This window comes from Bos grunniens, chromosome 2 (genome assembly GCF_055505025.1).
Source record: "Bos grunniens cultivar Pamir isolate PY7600 chromosome 2, Bosgru_T2T1.0, whole genome shotgun sequence".
NCBI lineage: Eukaryota > Metazoa > Chordata > Mammalia > Artiodactyla > Bovidae > Bos > Bos grunniens.
This window is the reverse complement of record NC_141166.1, coordinates 1,755,621-1,768,448: the sequence shown is the minus strand read 5'-3', so window position 1 is coordinate 1,768,448 and position 12,828 is coordinate 1,755,621. Positions and strand designations below refer to the sequence as shown.

The following is a 12,828-nucleotide window of genomic DNA, read 5'->3' as shown; positions in this document are numbered from 1 at the left end:
GCAGGGAGAGGAAAAGACAGTCAAAATCACAGACAGCAGTAAGTGCTGGAAGGTCAGGGAGGGCTTCCTGGAGGAGGTGATACCTCCACAGAGGCAAGGAGTTGGTTTGTGGCCAAAACAATGTCAGTCTAATCCCTGCGGTCTGAATGGAAGTAAGTCAGGTCGGGCTGGTCCTCGGCACAGCCCTCATAGGCCCCCACCCCGTACAGACGAGAAGCCACAGTCATTCCCTGCCTCTGAGACCGGCCCCTCCCCTCTGGCCTCTCTTCTCTACCCTGTTCACCCTTGTAAACCTTGTCTGGTGCTCAGCACACTGGCCTCCCTGCATCCTCGAGCCCGCGGGCACATCCCACCTCAGGGCCTTTGCACCCGCAGTCCCCCCTGCCCCAGAGTGCCTGATGTTCCTCCATCTCCCAGTGCTCAGCAACCTTCTGGGGGGTCTCCCCGACCGCCCTCCCCCTCCCCTGCTGCATCCCTCTGTGCAGCATTTAGCGCCTTCTGAGGCTGCAGACAACGATTTTTCACATATCATCACCCCCATCCCACCGAGGGCAGAGACTTTGCTAAGTTCTTTGCTCTGTTCCCTGCGCCTAGAGCCAACCTAGCACGGGGTGGCGGGGGCTCCTGAGCCACTGAGAAGCTACTGATGCTTCTGATGAGCAGACTGTTGAACACATGGTTACATGTCACAGTTATTATGTGCAGTCGGCTTGGATTCAACAACCCCTGTGGGAACTTCTTCGGCAGCCCCTTGGGTAAGACGCCGCACTTCCACCGCAGCGGGAGGAGGTTCAGTTCCTGGTTGGGGAACTAGGGCCTTAGCATGCCACATGATGTGGCCAAAAAAAAAAAGGAAAACAAACAAAAACCCAATTGCTTTAAGAAACAAGAACAAAACAGCTCCTGCAAGAGTTTGCGCATGTGTGTGAGAGAGAGGAGCCGGACACACAAGATCAGCTTCGGCAGTGCTTGGGAGGGAGGGCGGGCCCTTCTCTGCATTCGCCCAGCACCAGATCTCGTCTGTTGCCTGCGTCTTGTCTGCCCCCTTTCTGTGCCCATCCGTTCAGAGAGGCCCTCCAGCTCGCTCCCTGCTGCTTCCTCGATTCTTAGACCCTGGCACGGGGGAGGTGCTCGGGAGTTTCCCCCCGAGCAGGGTGTGGAGAGGCTGAGTCCCTTTGGCGGGGGCGGAAGGCGACACTGAGATGACAGCCGGAGACGACTCACCGTTGTCTTGAAACACCCGGACTTTGTCCATCTCAGCTTTGGCCACGTGGAGCACCAGCTGGTGCTTGCTGAAAAAGTCCCCGGGGGTCCTGGTGCTCAGGGTCACCAGGGACAGGTCCTCCAGGTCTGCAAAGAGAAGGCGAGGCCTGAGACAGCCCCTGAGGCCACCCTCCCCCCAAGACCACCCTTCGTCTCGTCACCTGGCTTTATTTTCTTTACGCTCTTTCCAGTTTTTAAGTGACAGTTTTCACTTTAGAATTAAAGCGAATCAGGGTTTGGACACGCCCTCTCCCACCAGGATGAGCTTAGGACGTTGGCTTGGTGAGGCAGAAACCACATCTGTCTTGCTTGTTGCTTTGTTCCCAGCTCTGAGAAGCATCCAGACCAAGGCCGAGCGCAAGGCAGATGCTCAGTAATTGTGGACTGAATGAGTGGAGAAGTTTCTCCCCGGGGCCCGCGGGAGATGAACCGGCCTGAGTGGTGGCTGACAAAGACGTGGGGAAAGCAGAGCCGGACAAGAGTCGCGTGGTTAAGGGCGCTGGAGTGGGCGGGGCGTGAGCCCTGGGTCTGTGTGAGCTTGGGGAGTCGCTTCCTCGCTCCACGCCTCTGCTTCCTTGTCAGCACACAGGGCTAAGCACAGAGCCCTCGCGGAAAGGGTGCAGTCACAGGCCCAAAGTCCGTATTACAGCGCCTCACCCTGGGAGGGTCCATACAGGCACGTGCGTGCCAGGCGCCATGGAGACGCGCTCCCTGGCATCAGGACACACCGACTGCATGCAACTTCAAACCGCATCCATCTAGGCCATTCCAGCAAGTCCCGCAGGAAGGCAGTCGCGGCTGCCCTTACCTCACTCCCTGGGCGCCCTCCTCCAGTGCAGCTGAGCCGAGCATCTCCCATCCTGGCCCCCACTCGGAGGTGTGCCAGCAGGGCTCCTAGACCTGCCCTGGTGCCAGGATGCCCGGGCTCAAATCCTGAGCCACACACTACTGGCTCTGTGACCCGGAGCAAATTGCTTAATTTCCTGTGCCTCGGCTTTCCCATCTGTAAAGTGGGATGAGAACCATGCATACTTCTGAAGGATCAATTGAGTTAATAATTCTGAGCTGGTTGGAGCAGTGCCCAGTCTGGCCGGGGCTCAGGGCCGCTCTGACCTGAGTTTGGGGCTCTAGTCAGGCTTTTATTTTAAATTATTTGGGGCCCCAGACTTGACCTGAGAGCAGAAGTTTGGATTAGGCAACAGGCTAGGGATGGAACCTGGGCCCTGGAGGAGGCGCTGGGACACTCGACATTGCCCCCAACCCTCCCCTGGCTGCTGTGTGAGCTTGGGCGGGTCACTTGCCCTCTCAGGACCCTTGTCTATTCCTTCACCTACGTAACCCGTGTGCTAACAAGAGCATGCTTCCAATAAGCCTGATTTCTGAGCGCTGTTGCCAGGCTCAGGATGAAAGCCTTTACAAACAGACAAAAGCCCTGTTTCCACTAGATCTTGGGGGTCTTTACCGTGGCTGTCAAGCTGCTCATCCTTGTAGTCCACGGCGGAAGAGTCGGGGTTGTCTCTGTCACAGTTCACCAGCAGGATGGCGCCCTGCCCTCGGGGGCCCCAGGTCCAGGCCCTCTGTGGACCCAGCAGAGACGAGCACGCTTAGGAACACGTGTCTGCCCTCCCGCTCTTGGGGAAGCCCGCCACCTTGGCCAGCACCTTGCAGGCTTGCGTGTTTACACATCTTGCTCCCACATCAGGTAGTATTTTGGTCCCGAGAGTGGATTTTTGCCTCCCTCCAAAGCCATAAGCAAATTCAGTTCATCCATTTTAGAAAAGGAACCCAAGGGACTGCCCTGGTGGTTCAGTGGTTAAGACTTCGCCTTCCGGTGCCAGGGGTGTGGGTTTGATCCCTCAAGGAGGGGCTAAAACCCCACATGCCTCGTGGCCAAAGAGGTCAAAACGTGAAACAGAAGCAATACTGTAACACACTCAGTAAAGACTTTAAAAAGGTCCAGATTAAAAAAAAAAAATCTTTAAAAAAAATTTTAAAAATGAAGATAGGCGCCCAAGACAGTAAAATTGATTTCCACAGCTTTTAAAAACTGTTGAATTGGCAAACCAAGCTGAGCTAAACGTTTGTGTCAAGATTCAGATCTAAATAGTTCCTCTTATGAGAACTCTTAACTCTTTCATCAAAGTGTGGGCACTATCCTTCGCAGCTGGTTGCTATCTCTGTGAAGATGAAAGCAAATGGAGCACCCCTCCCATCAAGACTCTAAACAGTGACGACTCTTCTGCTTGTAGCAGAGCGTTCTGCCCCGGGCGATGACTGCAATTTGGGAAAGACAGAAGGACGGGTTCCACCCCCAGAGCTGCAATTCTTCCCTTCACTGCTGACCGGTCCCACAGGGGACCTTAATGTTTGACGGGCCCTGTTGTCCTTAAGAGCACACCAGCGTGTGGGGTCGCCCTGACGTCCAGTGAAAAGGTCTTGGCATTTTCCCTGCCTGGGGCAGGGGAACAAAGACCTTGCAAGCTGCGCAGCGTGGCCAAAAAAATTAATTAGTTAATTAAAGTCCAGATCAGCATAAAAATGTGCAGGCCGCTTTGGGGTTTCCCCTGAGGTTTAAGGCAACTCATCACCTGTGTAGCCCAGCACACTACGTTTCTGCAGCATAGACTCCCTGCCCCACCCGCCCCCTTCCCTCCGCCATCCACCGCCTCTGTTTTCTGTTATCCACCCCCTGTGAACCTTGCCCGCCAGTCGCTAAACTCTAGCACAGGGGATATTTTTTGGCTACGAGGCACGTTGTTGCTGTTCCCTCGCTCAGTCGTGTCCGACTCTGTGACCCCGTGGACTGCAGCCCGCCAGGCTCCTCTGTCCGTGGGATTCTCCATGGCAAGAATGCCATGCCCTCCTGCAGGGGATCTTCCTAACCCAGGGATTGAACCCGCATCTCTCATGTCTCCTGAGTTGGCGGGTGGATTCATTATTACTGGGAAGTCCCACGTGTGGGATCTTAATTCTCCAGCCGGGGATTGAACCTAGGACCCCTGCAGTGGAAGCGTGGAGTCCTAACTACTGGGCCATCAGGGAATTCTCCACAGCCTAGATTTTTGGGCCAGGGTCCTGACCTGCCTGCAAATTTTCTCTGCTGTGCATGAATCTAGTTTTCAGTTTGTGGGATGACACGTTCTCTGAATGTGCCATCATGAAAATCTAGTTTTGCAGACTCGATGGGGCCTATATAAACCAAAGCAATAATGGTATTGGAGATTTAAATTTTCTTTTTCTTTCTGAACTTGTGTTTCTTGGCCTATTAACACGGATATATGAAGCACACTGCTGTTCATCCATCACCACCAGGGGGCGTGTGAGGCGAGCCCAGCAGAGTCCGGAGGCCATTCAGGGCCCAGCCAAGGTCAAGCTGTGCATACCTTGTCCTTCACGCTTCCCGTGGGCTTCATTTTGCCAGTGCGGCTGATGTCTGCACTCAGGGAGATTTCTGAAATCCCAGAAAATAAGAGGAGAGGGTTGGTGAGGATACCAGCCCAAGGGTGGGGCACTTAGTCTGGCCCCAGACGGACAGTCCTTTCCCCAGGAGACTTACCTGCGCGAAGGCTTTTTTGCCTCCCCTTCAGAGGAGACACAGGGTGTAAGACTCCCCATGTCCCCCAAGAAGAAGTCTGGCTGCAATTCAGACAGAAGTGCAGGGGCTCCTGACCACAGGCGTCCTCCTTGGGTGGGAGGCCATGCCACAACCTGGATGCCAACCAGACCCGTGCGCCCCCCACCCCAGGGCTTCAGAACGCGTTCCCAGCCACCCCAACGGGAGTGTGAGGCAAAGCTCCTGCAAGGACACCTGCCCCTCACAGGAGCCTCTGGCCACAACTTCAGGCCCCGTGAGCTTGCAGAGGGGGCGCAGTGGCTGCTTGTGTCCCACCCGACTCTCCGTTCTGTGCACCCTGGGAAAGCACAGCCTCAGGCATAGCTCCTCTGTCCACACGGCTCGGGGGAGAAAGCACATGCTCCCCTCATCAGAGCACTCGGCAACACGGCCATTCCAGTGATAACCGTGCGGCGACCTTATGAGGTCACAGAATGAGACTGGCCTGGATGACCTTGTAAACACACACACAGCCGTGTGTCAGTGCTGGGCCAGAGCGCACGGCACTCGGTGGCCAGAACGTCCTGGCTCCCTGGCTAACCAGCGGTGTGGTCTTAGCCAAGTCTCTTTAGCTCTTGTACCTCAGTTTCTTCACCTGTAAAATCAGATAATAATAGTGGCAATTTCATTGGATTTTTGTAAGGTTTAAATGTAAAGTCTTGGCACTCTGTCCAGCATAGAGTAAGTGCTAAATAACAATAATAAAATTATTAAAATGTGTTTTAGTGAAATAATGAATGAAATTTATTTATATTCATATTTATTAATGAAATAAATGACATTTATTATGAAATAAATAAATGAATAAAACCTTCACATGCTGTTCATATATTTAATGTACATTTAAATAATGCTGGTATTTGATATTACTGCCCTATATGAAGGCAAGTTCAAACATACTTTATTTGAAGAAGAATATTTCTTCAAATATTCAAATATATTCAAATATAGATCACTGATACGGCAAAAATGGTGAAGGTGGGATGTAAATCATTTGGGGAAACTGGTCTGTATTATTGTATAAGACAGTATCATCATCTATTTTTCTCATAAATATTTGAGGTTTCAAAAAGGTATAGAGACTCATATGTCGAAAATCCACATGCCAATTCCTAAACTGAGAAATAAAATACTGAGATGTAATTGAATCTCCCTGCAAATGCCTCATCTCCAGCTGTATTTGTGGTTCACTGACTGGGGAAGGAATGTTTATGAACTACCAGATGTATGGCTGTCTAGAATTTTTCTTTTCTCCACTTGGTCTCAAGTAAGCGTCGGGGTGTAGTCTCTCCTGCGTGGGGTGTGTGGAGGGCAGGGGGCTGAGCTCTGAGCTGCTGGGCATCACTTACCGACCCCAGTGAGGTAGAGCAGGGCTTCAGCCGGGGTGGGCGCGGGTCCATGGTATGAAATCTGAACCTGCGGAACAGGAGCGAGCCATGAATGGCGTCCTTAGCCATTCAACACGCTCCACGCGGCCTGCTGCATGCCGGCTCAGAGCGGGGTGCCAAGGAGACAGGGACGGGCCCCCAGCCCATGGGGAACACCCCAGCGCGTGGGCTGGAGGGGCAGCAACACACTCAGGTGACCGTGATGCGTAGAAGGGGGTCCTTCGGGAGCCTGGCCAGGGCCCAGTCTGCCTGCCTGGTGTCGGGGGGTCCGGGAGGGACCGCAGGAGTCCAGCAGTTGGGGGTGTGATGGGAGAGGCATGAGAGGGATGCTGGGGTGACAGCCGCAGGGAACGCTGGCCAGCAGGGGCAGGGAGGAGGCCTGAGGAAGCAGACTGGGAAAGGCTGGGCCCCAGCCCTCAGGGATCAGGGAGCAGGGGCTTTGAGCGGGGCTGGCCTCTTCAGGGCAGGTGCTGTTGAGGTCAAGAGACACCAACCCCTGTCTCCCAAGGCTCCAAGTCCAGGGAGAACCCATCCGATGGGCCCTGCCTGGCTGAGCATCAGGAACCAAGCTTCCAAGCAAGAGGGCGGAAGGGAGTTCCCCAGGGCAAAACCCAAGCGATGCCCCCAGAGGAAGCGGAGCTCCCGCGGGCCACACTGAGGCATCTGGACCTGCCCTGTAGATGGCGGGCACCCAGAGAAACGCAGCTTCCATCACCTTGCGTCTAGACCATGGCGTCCACCTCCTGACCGGTCGCCCTGCCTAGATCTAATCGACGCACTCACTGCAGCCAGTGGCTCTTTCTAATGTACATTTATGGTCTCGCTGCTCCTGCATGAAAGGTTCCCGTTGGCTTCCTGTTTCCCCAAGAGAAAGAGGTCCCGGATGCCAACCCTCTGACACCGGCTCCCTCTCTCCCTGCTCCTTTCTTTCCATACAAGCCTTTTTCAGCTTCCCCGACACACATCTCACCCTCTCTTATCCAGAGTGCGCACTCGGGCCACACCCTCTGTGCTGAGCTCTAGCTCCTCTTTACCCCTCTCAAATAGGTCGTGCAGAGCACCCTTCAGCTTGCCGCTTCTTCCAGGAAGCTTTCCCTGAGTACTCACTCACTGACCAGCTTTGATGCCCAAGGTCTGTTCCTACAACAGGAAATAACTCTCTGCCCCCGCGGAGAGACTGCTTGGCCTCCCCTGCTGGGAACAAGTGGTTATTGGCCCAGATCTGTGTGTGAGACCCTCTGGAGGGCCCTGATTATCTATCTATAGTCAATGTGAGTACAGCGGGTTAAACGGTGATTCCCCAAAAGATATGTCCACATCCTAATCCCTGGATCCTGTGAATGTGACCCCATTTGGGGGAAAAAAAATGTTTGCGGATGTAATTAAGGACCTTGTGATCATCCTGGGTTATCCAGACAGGCCTTAAGTCCAGTGACAAGTGTCCTGCTAAGAAGGAGGCCGAGAGAGACTGAGGAGGAGGTACGGGCCCCGGGGCAGAGCCTGGAGCCACGTGGCCATCAGTCCAGGGCTGCCGACAGCCAGCAGCCGCTGGAAGAGGCAAAGAACTGATTCTCCTCAAAGAACTGATGCCACACAACACGGTCCTGCTGACACCCTGGTTTCAGACTTCCGTCCTCCAGAAACGTGAGAGAATATGTTTCTGTTGCTTTAAAATTGTGGTCCTGTGTTACAGCAGCTGAAGAAGCTAAATACAAGGGCAAGGATCAGTGTCCCGGGGCTGCCGGGCTGAGCGCTTCCCAGCCGCACCACCGTTTCCAGTCGTTTGTCTTGTCTGATGCTCGCCCACAGGCCGCAAGCGCCACGCGGGCTGCGATCTCACCTTCTTCTTCATTAGAATCTTCAGGGTCTGACGGTGCCCGGCACAGAGAAGGCGATTATTAAGCATTTGCTGGGTGAATAAATTTAGTCAAAACCCTGACCTCCGTAAGCCCCCGACATCATCTCAGTGTGAGTATGCTACGGCTGGAACAAGCTGTCATGAGCTCTGCCAAAGACAAGGAGGTTCTGTCTTGTTAGGACCTGTCGGACCTGCTGACCCCGGACGGGCCGAGGGGCGGGCCTGTCGGACCTGCTGACCCCGGAGGGGCCGAGGGGCGGGCTTGTCGGACCTGCTGACTCCGGACAGGCCGAGGGGCAGGTCTGTCGGGACCTGGTGGCTGCCCCGCCTCCCAGCCCCGTGCTGCCCTCACCTGCTGGTCCCCTGTGCTCTCGCTGGCCGCTCTCAGCTTCAGGCTCACGTCCAGTCCGGGCTCCAGGTGCCACTGGGACGAGCCTGTGGGACTCTTCTTGGCTGGAGGCCTGTGGGCGACCTTCACAACCACTCCTGGGGAGGCGGTGATGCTGAAGGACGTGTAGCCCTTGGGGGCAGAGCTGTGGAGGAGACAGATGGGGAGGACAGATGGACATGGTGAGGTGGGGCCCGGCCCACTGTGGCTGGCCCCAGGGCTCCTCCTTTCCCACCAGTGCGGAAACCACAAGGCAGCCACACTGACCCTGACCGGTGGTAATAAGGAGGTTTTCAGGAGGCAGCGGGCTTCCCCGGTGGTGCAGTGGTAAAGAACCTGCCTGCCAACGCAGGAGACATAAGAGACACGAGGTCGATCCCTGGGTTGGAAAGATGCCCTGGAGGAGGGCGTGGCAACCCACTCCAGTGATCCTGCCTGGAGAATCCCATGGACAGAGGAGCCTGGCGGGCTACAGCACGGGGTCACAGAGAGTCGGACACGGCTGAGCGACTTAGCACGCACGCACGCCCGCAGGAGACAGTGAGGAGCAGAAAGGAAATCCCCTGACCCGGAGGACTGATTCTTGAACTGGGAAGGGACACACCAAGGCACATGCACGGGTATGTGTGGAGAGTGGGGTGCACACCCAGAGGTTTGCACACAGACGTGCACGCATAGGGGTGTGCACACGTGAAGAATCACACAAGCTTCTGCTTCTGGAGTGGTGGCAGCTTAGTACTCTAGCAAAACACTGGACTGTGGGTAGAGTACAGTCTTGTTTAAAAATTTATTCAATTTCTTTATTTGGCTGCTTTGGGTCTTAGTTGCGGCACTCGGCCTCAGTAGGCTCAGCATATGGGACTTTAGTTTCCAGACCAGGGATTGAACTTGCGTCCCCTGCATTGCAAGGCTGATTCTTAACCACTGGATCACCAGGGAAATTCTTAGAATGTACTCTTTGATGCGTTGCTGAGATATGGAGAATAACAGAAGTTGTCAATAATTCCCCTTCTCTATGTGTACACACACACGTGTACACCCACAGACACACACCTCACTGTGGTTGAGAATACCAAAGACAAACAGATCTTGAAGGTTTCCAGAGAGAAGAAAAGTCTGGTCACCTATAAAGGAATAATAATTAGATTGAAAGTAGACTTCTCAACAACAGTAATGAAATCCAGAAGACAGTTAAGTAACATCTTCAAAGTATCTTGAAAAAATAACCATTAACTTTTATTTGTGTACATAAAGTTATATTTTAATAAAAATGTTTTCAGATGAAGAAGAACTGGCATTTTAATTTAAAACCAATGCATACCTTAAGAAGAAGATATCTAATGTTAGAAGCATCTGGATGCAAGGAAGAATGGTGAGCAAATAAAATGGTAAATACTTTGGTTAATCTAAAGAGTATTGTCTGTATTTTAAAAGTTTATAAAAATATCAAAATTGTGAGATTAAGAAAAAAAAAGGCAGAATGTAAATTGGGAGGGGTATTGACAGTTAAAGTATTCTGAGGTGCTTGATTGAAGAGAGGATTAAGATAGTGTTTAATTCCTGGTGGCTCAGGTGGTAAAGAATCTGCTTGCAATGTGGGAGACCCAGGTTTCACCCCTGAGTCAGGAAGAGCCCCTGGAGGAGGGCATGGCAAACCACTCTAGTACTCTTGCCTGGAGAACCCCATGGGCAGAGGAGCCTGGTGGGGTACAGGCCACGGAGCGGCAAAGGGTCGGACGACTGAGCAACTTTCACTTTAAAGATTCTATTATTAAAATGTAAAGGTATTCTCCAAAAGAATAGAAAAATAAATAAATTTCCATACATGGAGAAAATGCAATAATTTTTCAAGAGAACAGGAAAATTTCCTTCAAAAAGGCAAGTACAGAGAAAAAGTCAACATAGAAAAAAATGGACGACTGAAAGGTAAATGGAAAAAACAAGTTTCCTCTTCCGTGAACTGGGGACGGCGCTGCCCGCCTCACGGGGGCTGACTGAGCTGCGCGTGCCGAGCGTGCCGCGAGTGTGTGTGCCAAGCTGTGTGTGCCAAGCTGTGTGTGCCAAGCGTACCGCGAGGGTCGCCGTGACCGTGTGAGCCAGCGGGGCTGAACCCGGGCTCGAGGCCTCCCCGATGGACACACTTCCCCGGCGCAGGGTGGCCTGGATGACGGCGGGCCTCTTCTCCCCTCAGTCCTCACCCTCTCAGCCCCCTGCCAGCCTCCGTGTCCCCGGGAGGCCCAGACACTCCCTGCAGTTCTGCTGCCCCCCTTCAGGAGTCAGGCGACACTCAAGGAGCACAGGTGCCCACCTGCGGTGGTGGAAGCTGGAGGCTGGCACTGCGCCCCCCGACAACGGCAACAACCCAGCCATGCCCACCACGAGCAGCTTAGACCACCCTGTTCAGCTAGAGCCTGGCAGGGGCTTGGATACAATAGGGGCTCAATTAGCATTTGTCGAAGGAAGGAATGAACGAGAGAACAACCACCGGGGCAGGTCCAGCACCGTACTAAGTACTCAACAAACATTTTCAAGTTTTTCACACTTGATCCTGCAAGCACCCTACAAAGTGGGTATAATCCCCATTTCACAGATGAAGAAACTGAGGCTCAGGCGCCCAGGGCATCTCAGCTAACCAATAGCAGGGCCAGGCCTCCGCCTCCGCCGCTCCATGCCAGAACCTGTCTCATCACACCGTGCTCTTACCCACCCACGGAGGGAGGCTTGACTGAGCAGCGCAGGGCAGCACAGCACAAGGGGAACCAGGCCGGGGCCGTGAGACCCGGAGGCCAGACTCGTTCCCAGGATCCACGCACTCTGCGACCTTAGGCAAGTCACAGACCCTCCCTGCGCTTCACGGCCTCAGGCATGAAAGGATGTGGTCCAGCTTGCCCTACTAGATTTCCTTTGCGGTGAGGCCCTGGGGAAGCCCCGCTCATCTGTGGCGATGAACCGCTGCCTCAGGTCCAGGAGAATCCCAGGGCCACTCGGCTGTTGGCTCTCCGGCTTCTGCCCGCAGTGGCCGAAGCTTGCGCCAACCCGCTTGTGTGGCAGCAGAAGCCGTTCATCCACAGCCCCAGGGCTGCCCGCGGCCCCAGAACGTCCCCCGCTCACCTGTAGACATCCAGCTGCGTCTCGGTGCCCAGCACACACACGGCCTGGGTGGGCTGCCCTGGGGCCACGTGCACCACCGTGCCCCAGGCCATCGCTGGCTGGTGCGTCCCTGCGGCTGCAGGAGGCCCTGGGGCTGCTTCCTTTATCTGCCCAGCGCCCGGTGGAGGCCATGAGTCAGCGCCTGCGGTCTGTGGCTCAGCCCCTCCTTCTCGGCCCCTCCTCTGTCCTGGAGCTGCCCCCAGGCCCGGGACCCGATTTGGCACTGACGCCAGGACTGGTGGCAGGCCGGCTCGGTCAGCGTCCTGGCAAGAGCTGAGGGCTTCGGAAGCCTGTGAGGGGGAGTGCCGGTCTGAGGACTCATCCCCTGCCCCATCCCCCCCTGTAGCTGTGGACACCTGGGCCCATCCAGACAGGGTATCAGAGAGGAGAAGGCGAGGCTGAGGCACAGACTGGGCTACACCTTCAAAGAGGAGCCAGGAAAGACAAACACCGTGTATGAACGCACGGATACGGAATCTGGAAAATGAGACTGATGAACCTGTTTTCAGGGCAGGAATAGAGACCCAGGCTTAGGGGACCGACTTGTGGACGCAGCGGGGAAGGGGCGTAGGGGGACGAGTTGAGAGGGTAGGACTGACACACACACGGCCGTGTGTAAAGCAGACGGCTAGTGGAAGCCGCTGCTCGCAGCAGGGAGCTCGGCTCGGTGCCCCGCGATGGCCTGGGCGTGGGACCAGGGGCAAGCAGGAAGAGCTCCGGAGGGAGAGGGGTGTGTGTGTGGCGGATGCCCTTCGCTGTACCGCAGACACTAACACAACTTTGTAAACCAATTACACTCCGATTAAAATAAACAATAAAATAAAAGGGATTTAAAATAAAAGTCTAACCAGGTTTGGGACAAGTCACCCCAGGCTGGGTCACTCCCGTGATGGCTGTCTCCTGGGTTTTCTCCTGGGTGTGTGGGGCATCTTTCTCTGGCCTTGGCGTGGAAAAACTCACTAAGGCAAGCCTCTGAGGTGGGTTAATTCCCTCATTTCATCCTCACAGAGGCTCTCTGAGGTCGGCACCATTATCATCCCCATTTTCCAGAGGAAGAAACTGAGTCATGAAGCGATTTCATGGCTGGAAAGTGGCGGAGCCGGGGCATGAACCAAAGGCATCCTGCTCTGGACGCAGCATTCACCGCCTGCCCGAGCAGGTGAGGGGA

At 54.6% G+C, this 12,828-nt stretch overlaps 1 protein-coding gene across 3 annotated transcripts in view; it reads right to left on the bottom strand.

Annotated features, from left to right (window-relative positions):
• The window catches only part of PADI4 (peptidyl arginine deiminase 4), a 28,269-nt gene extending 16,443 nt beyond the window's left edge, over nucleotides 1-11,826 (bottom strand). For 2 of the 3 annotated variants that reach the window (XM_086364228.1, XM_086364244.1), the window contains exons 1-6: nucleotides 11,622-11,826; nucleotides 8,475-8,655; nucleotides 6,226-6,292; nucleotides 4,647-4,714; nucleotides 2,726-2,840; nucleotides 1,225-1,350 (exon numbers count right to left, since the gene is read on the bottom strand). In XM_086364228.1, coding sequence (XP_086220354.1) covers nucleotides 1,225-1,350; nucleotides 2,726-2,840; nucleotides 4,647-4,714; nucleotides 6,226-6,292; nucleotides 8,475-8,655; nucleotides 11,622-11,713 — 649 coding nt within the window. In that variant the 5' untranslated portion in view covers nucleotides 11,714-11,826. Of the gene's footprint in view, nucleotides 1-1,224; nucleotides 1,351-2,725; nucleotides 2,841-4,646; nucleotides 4,715-5,152; nucleotides 5,336-6,225; nucleotides 6,293-8,474; nucleotides 8,656-11,621 lie in introns of those variants that run through there. The other variant, XM_086364234.1, reaches the window with a different exon arrangement.
• Nucleotides 11,827-12,828: the final 1,002 nt, after the last annotated feature.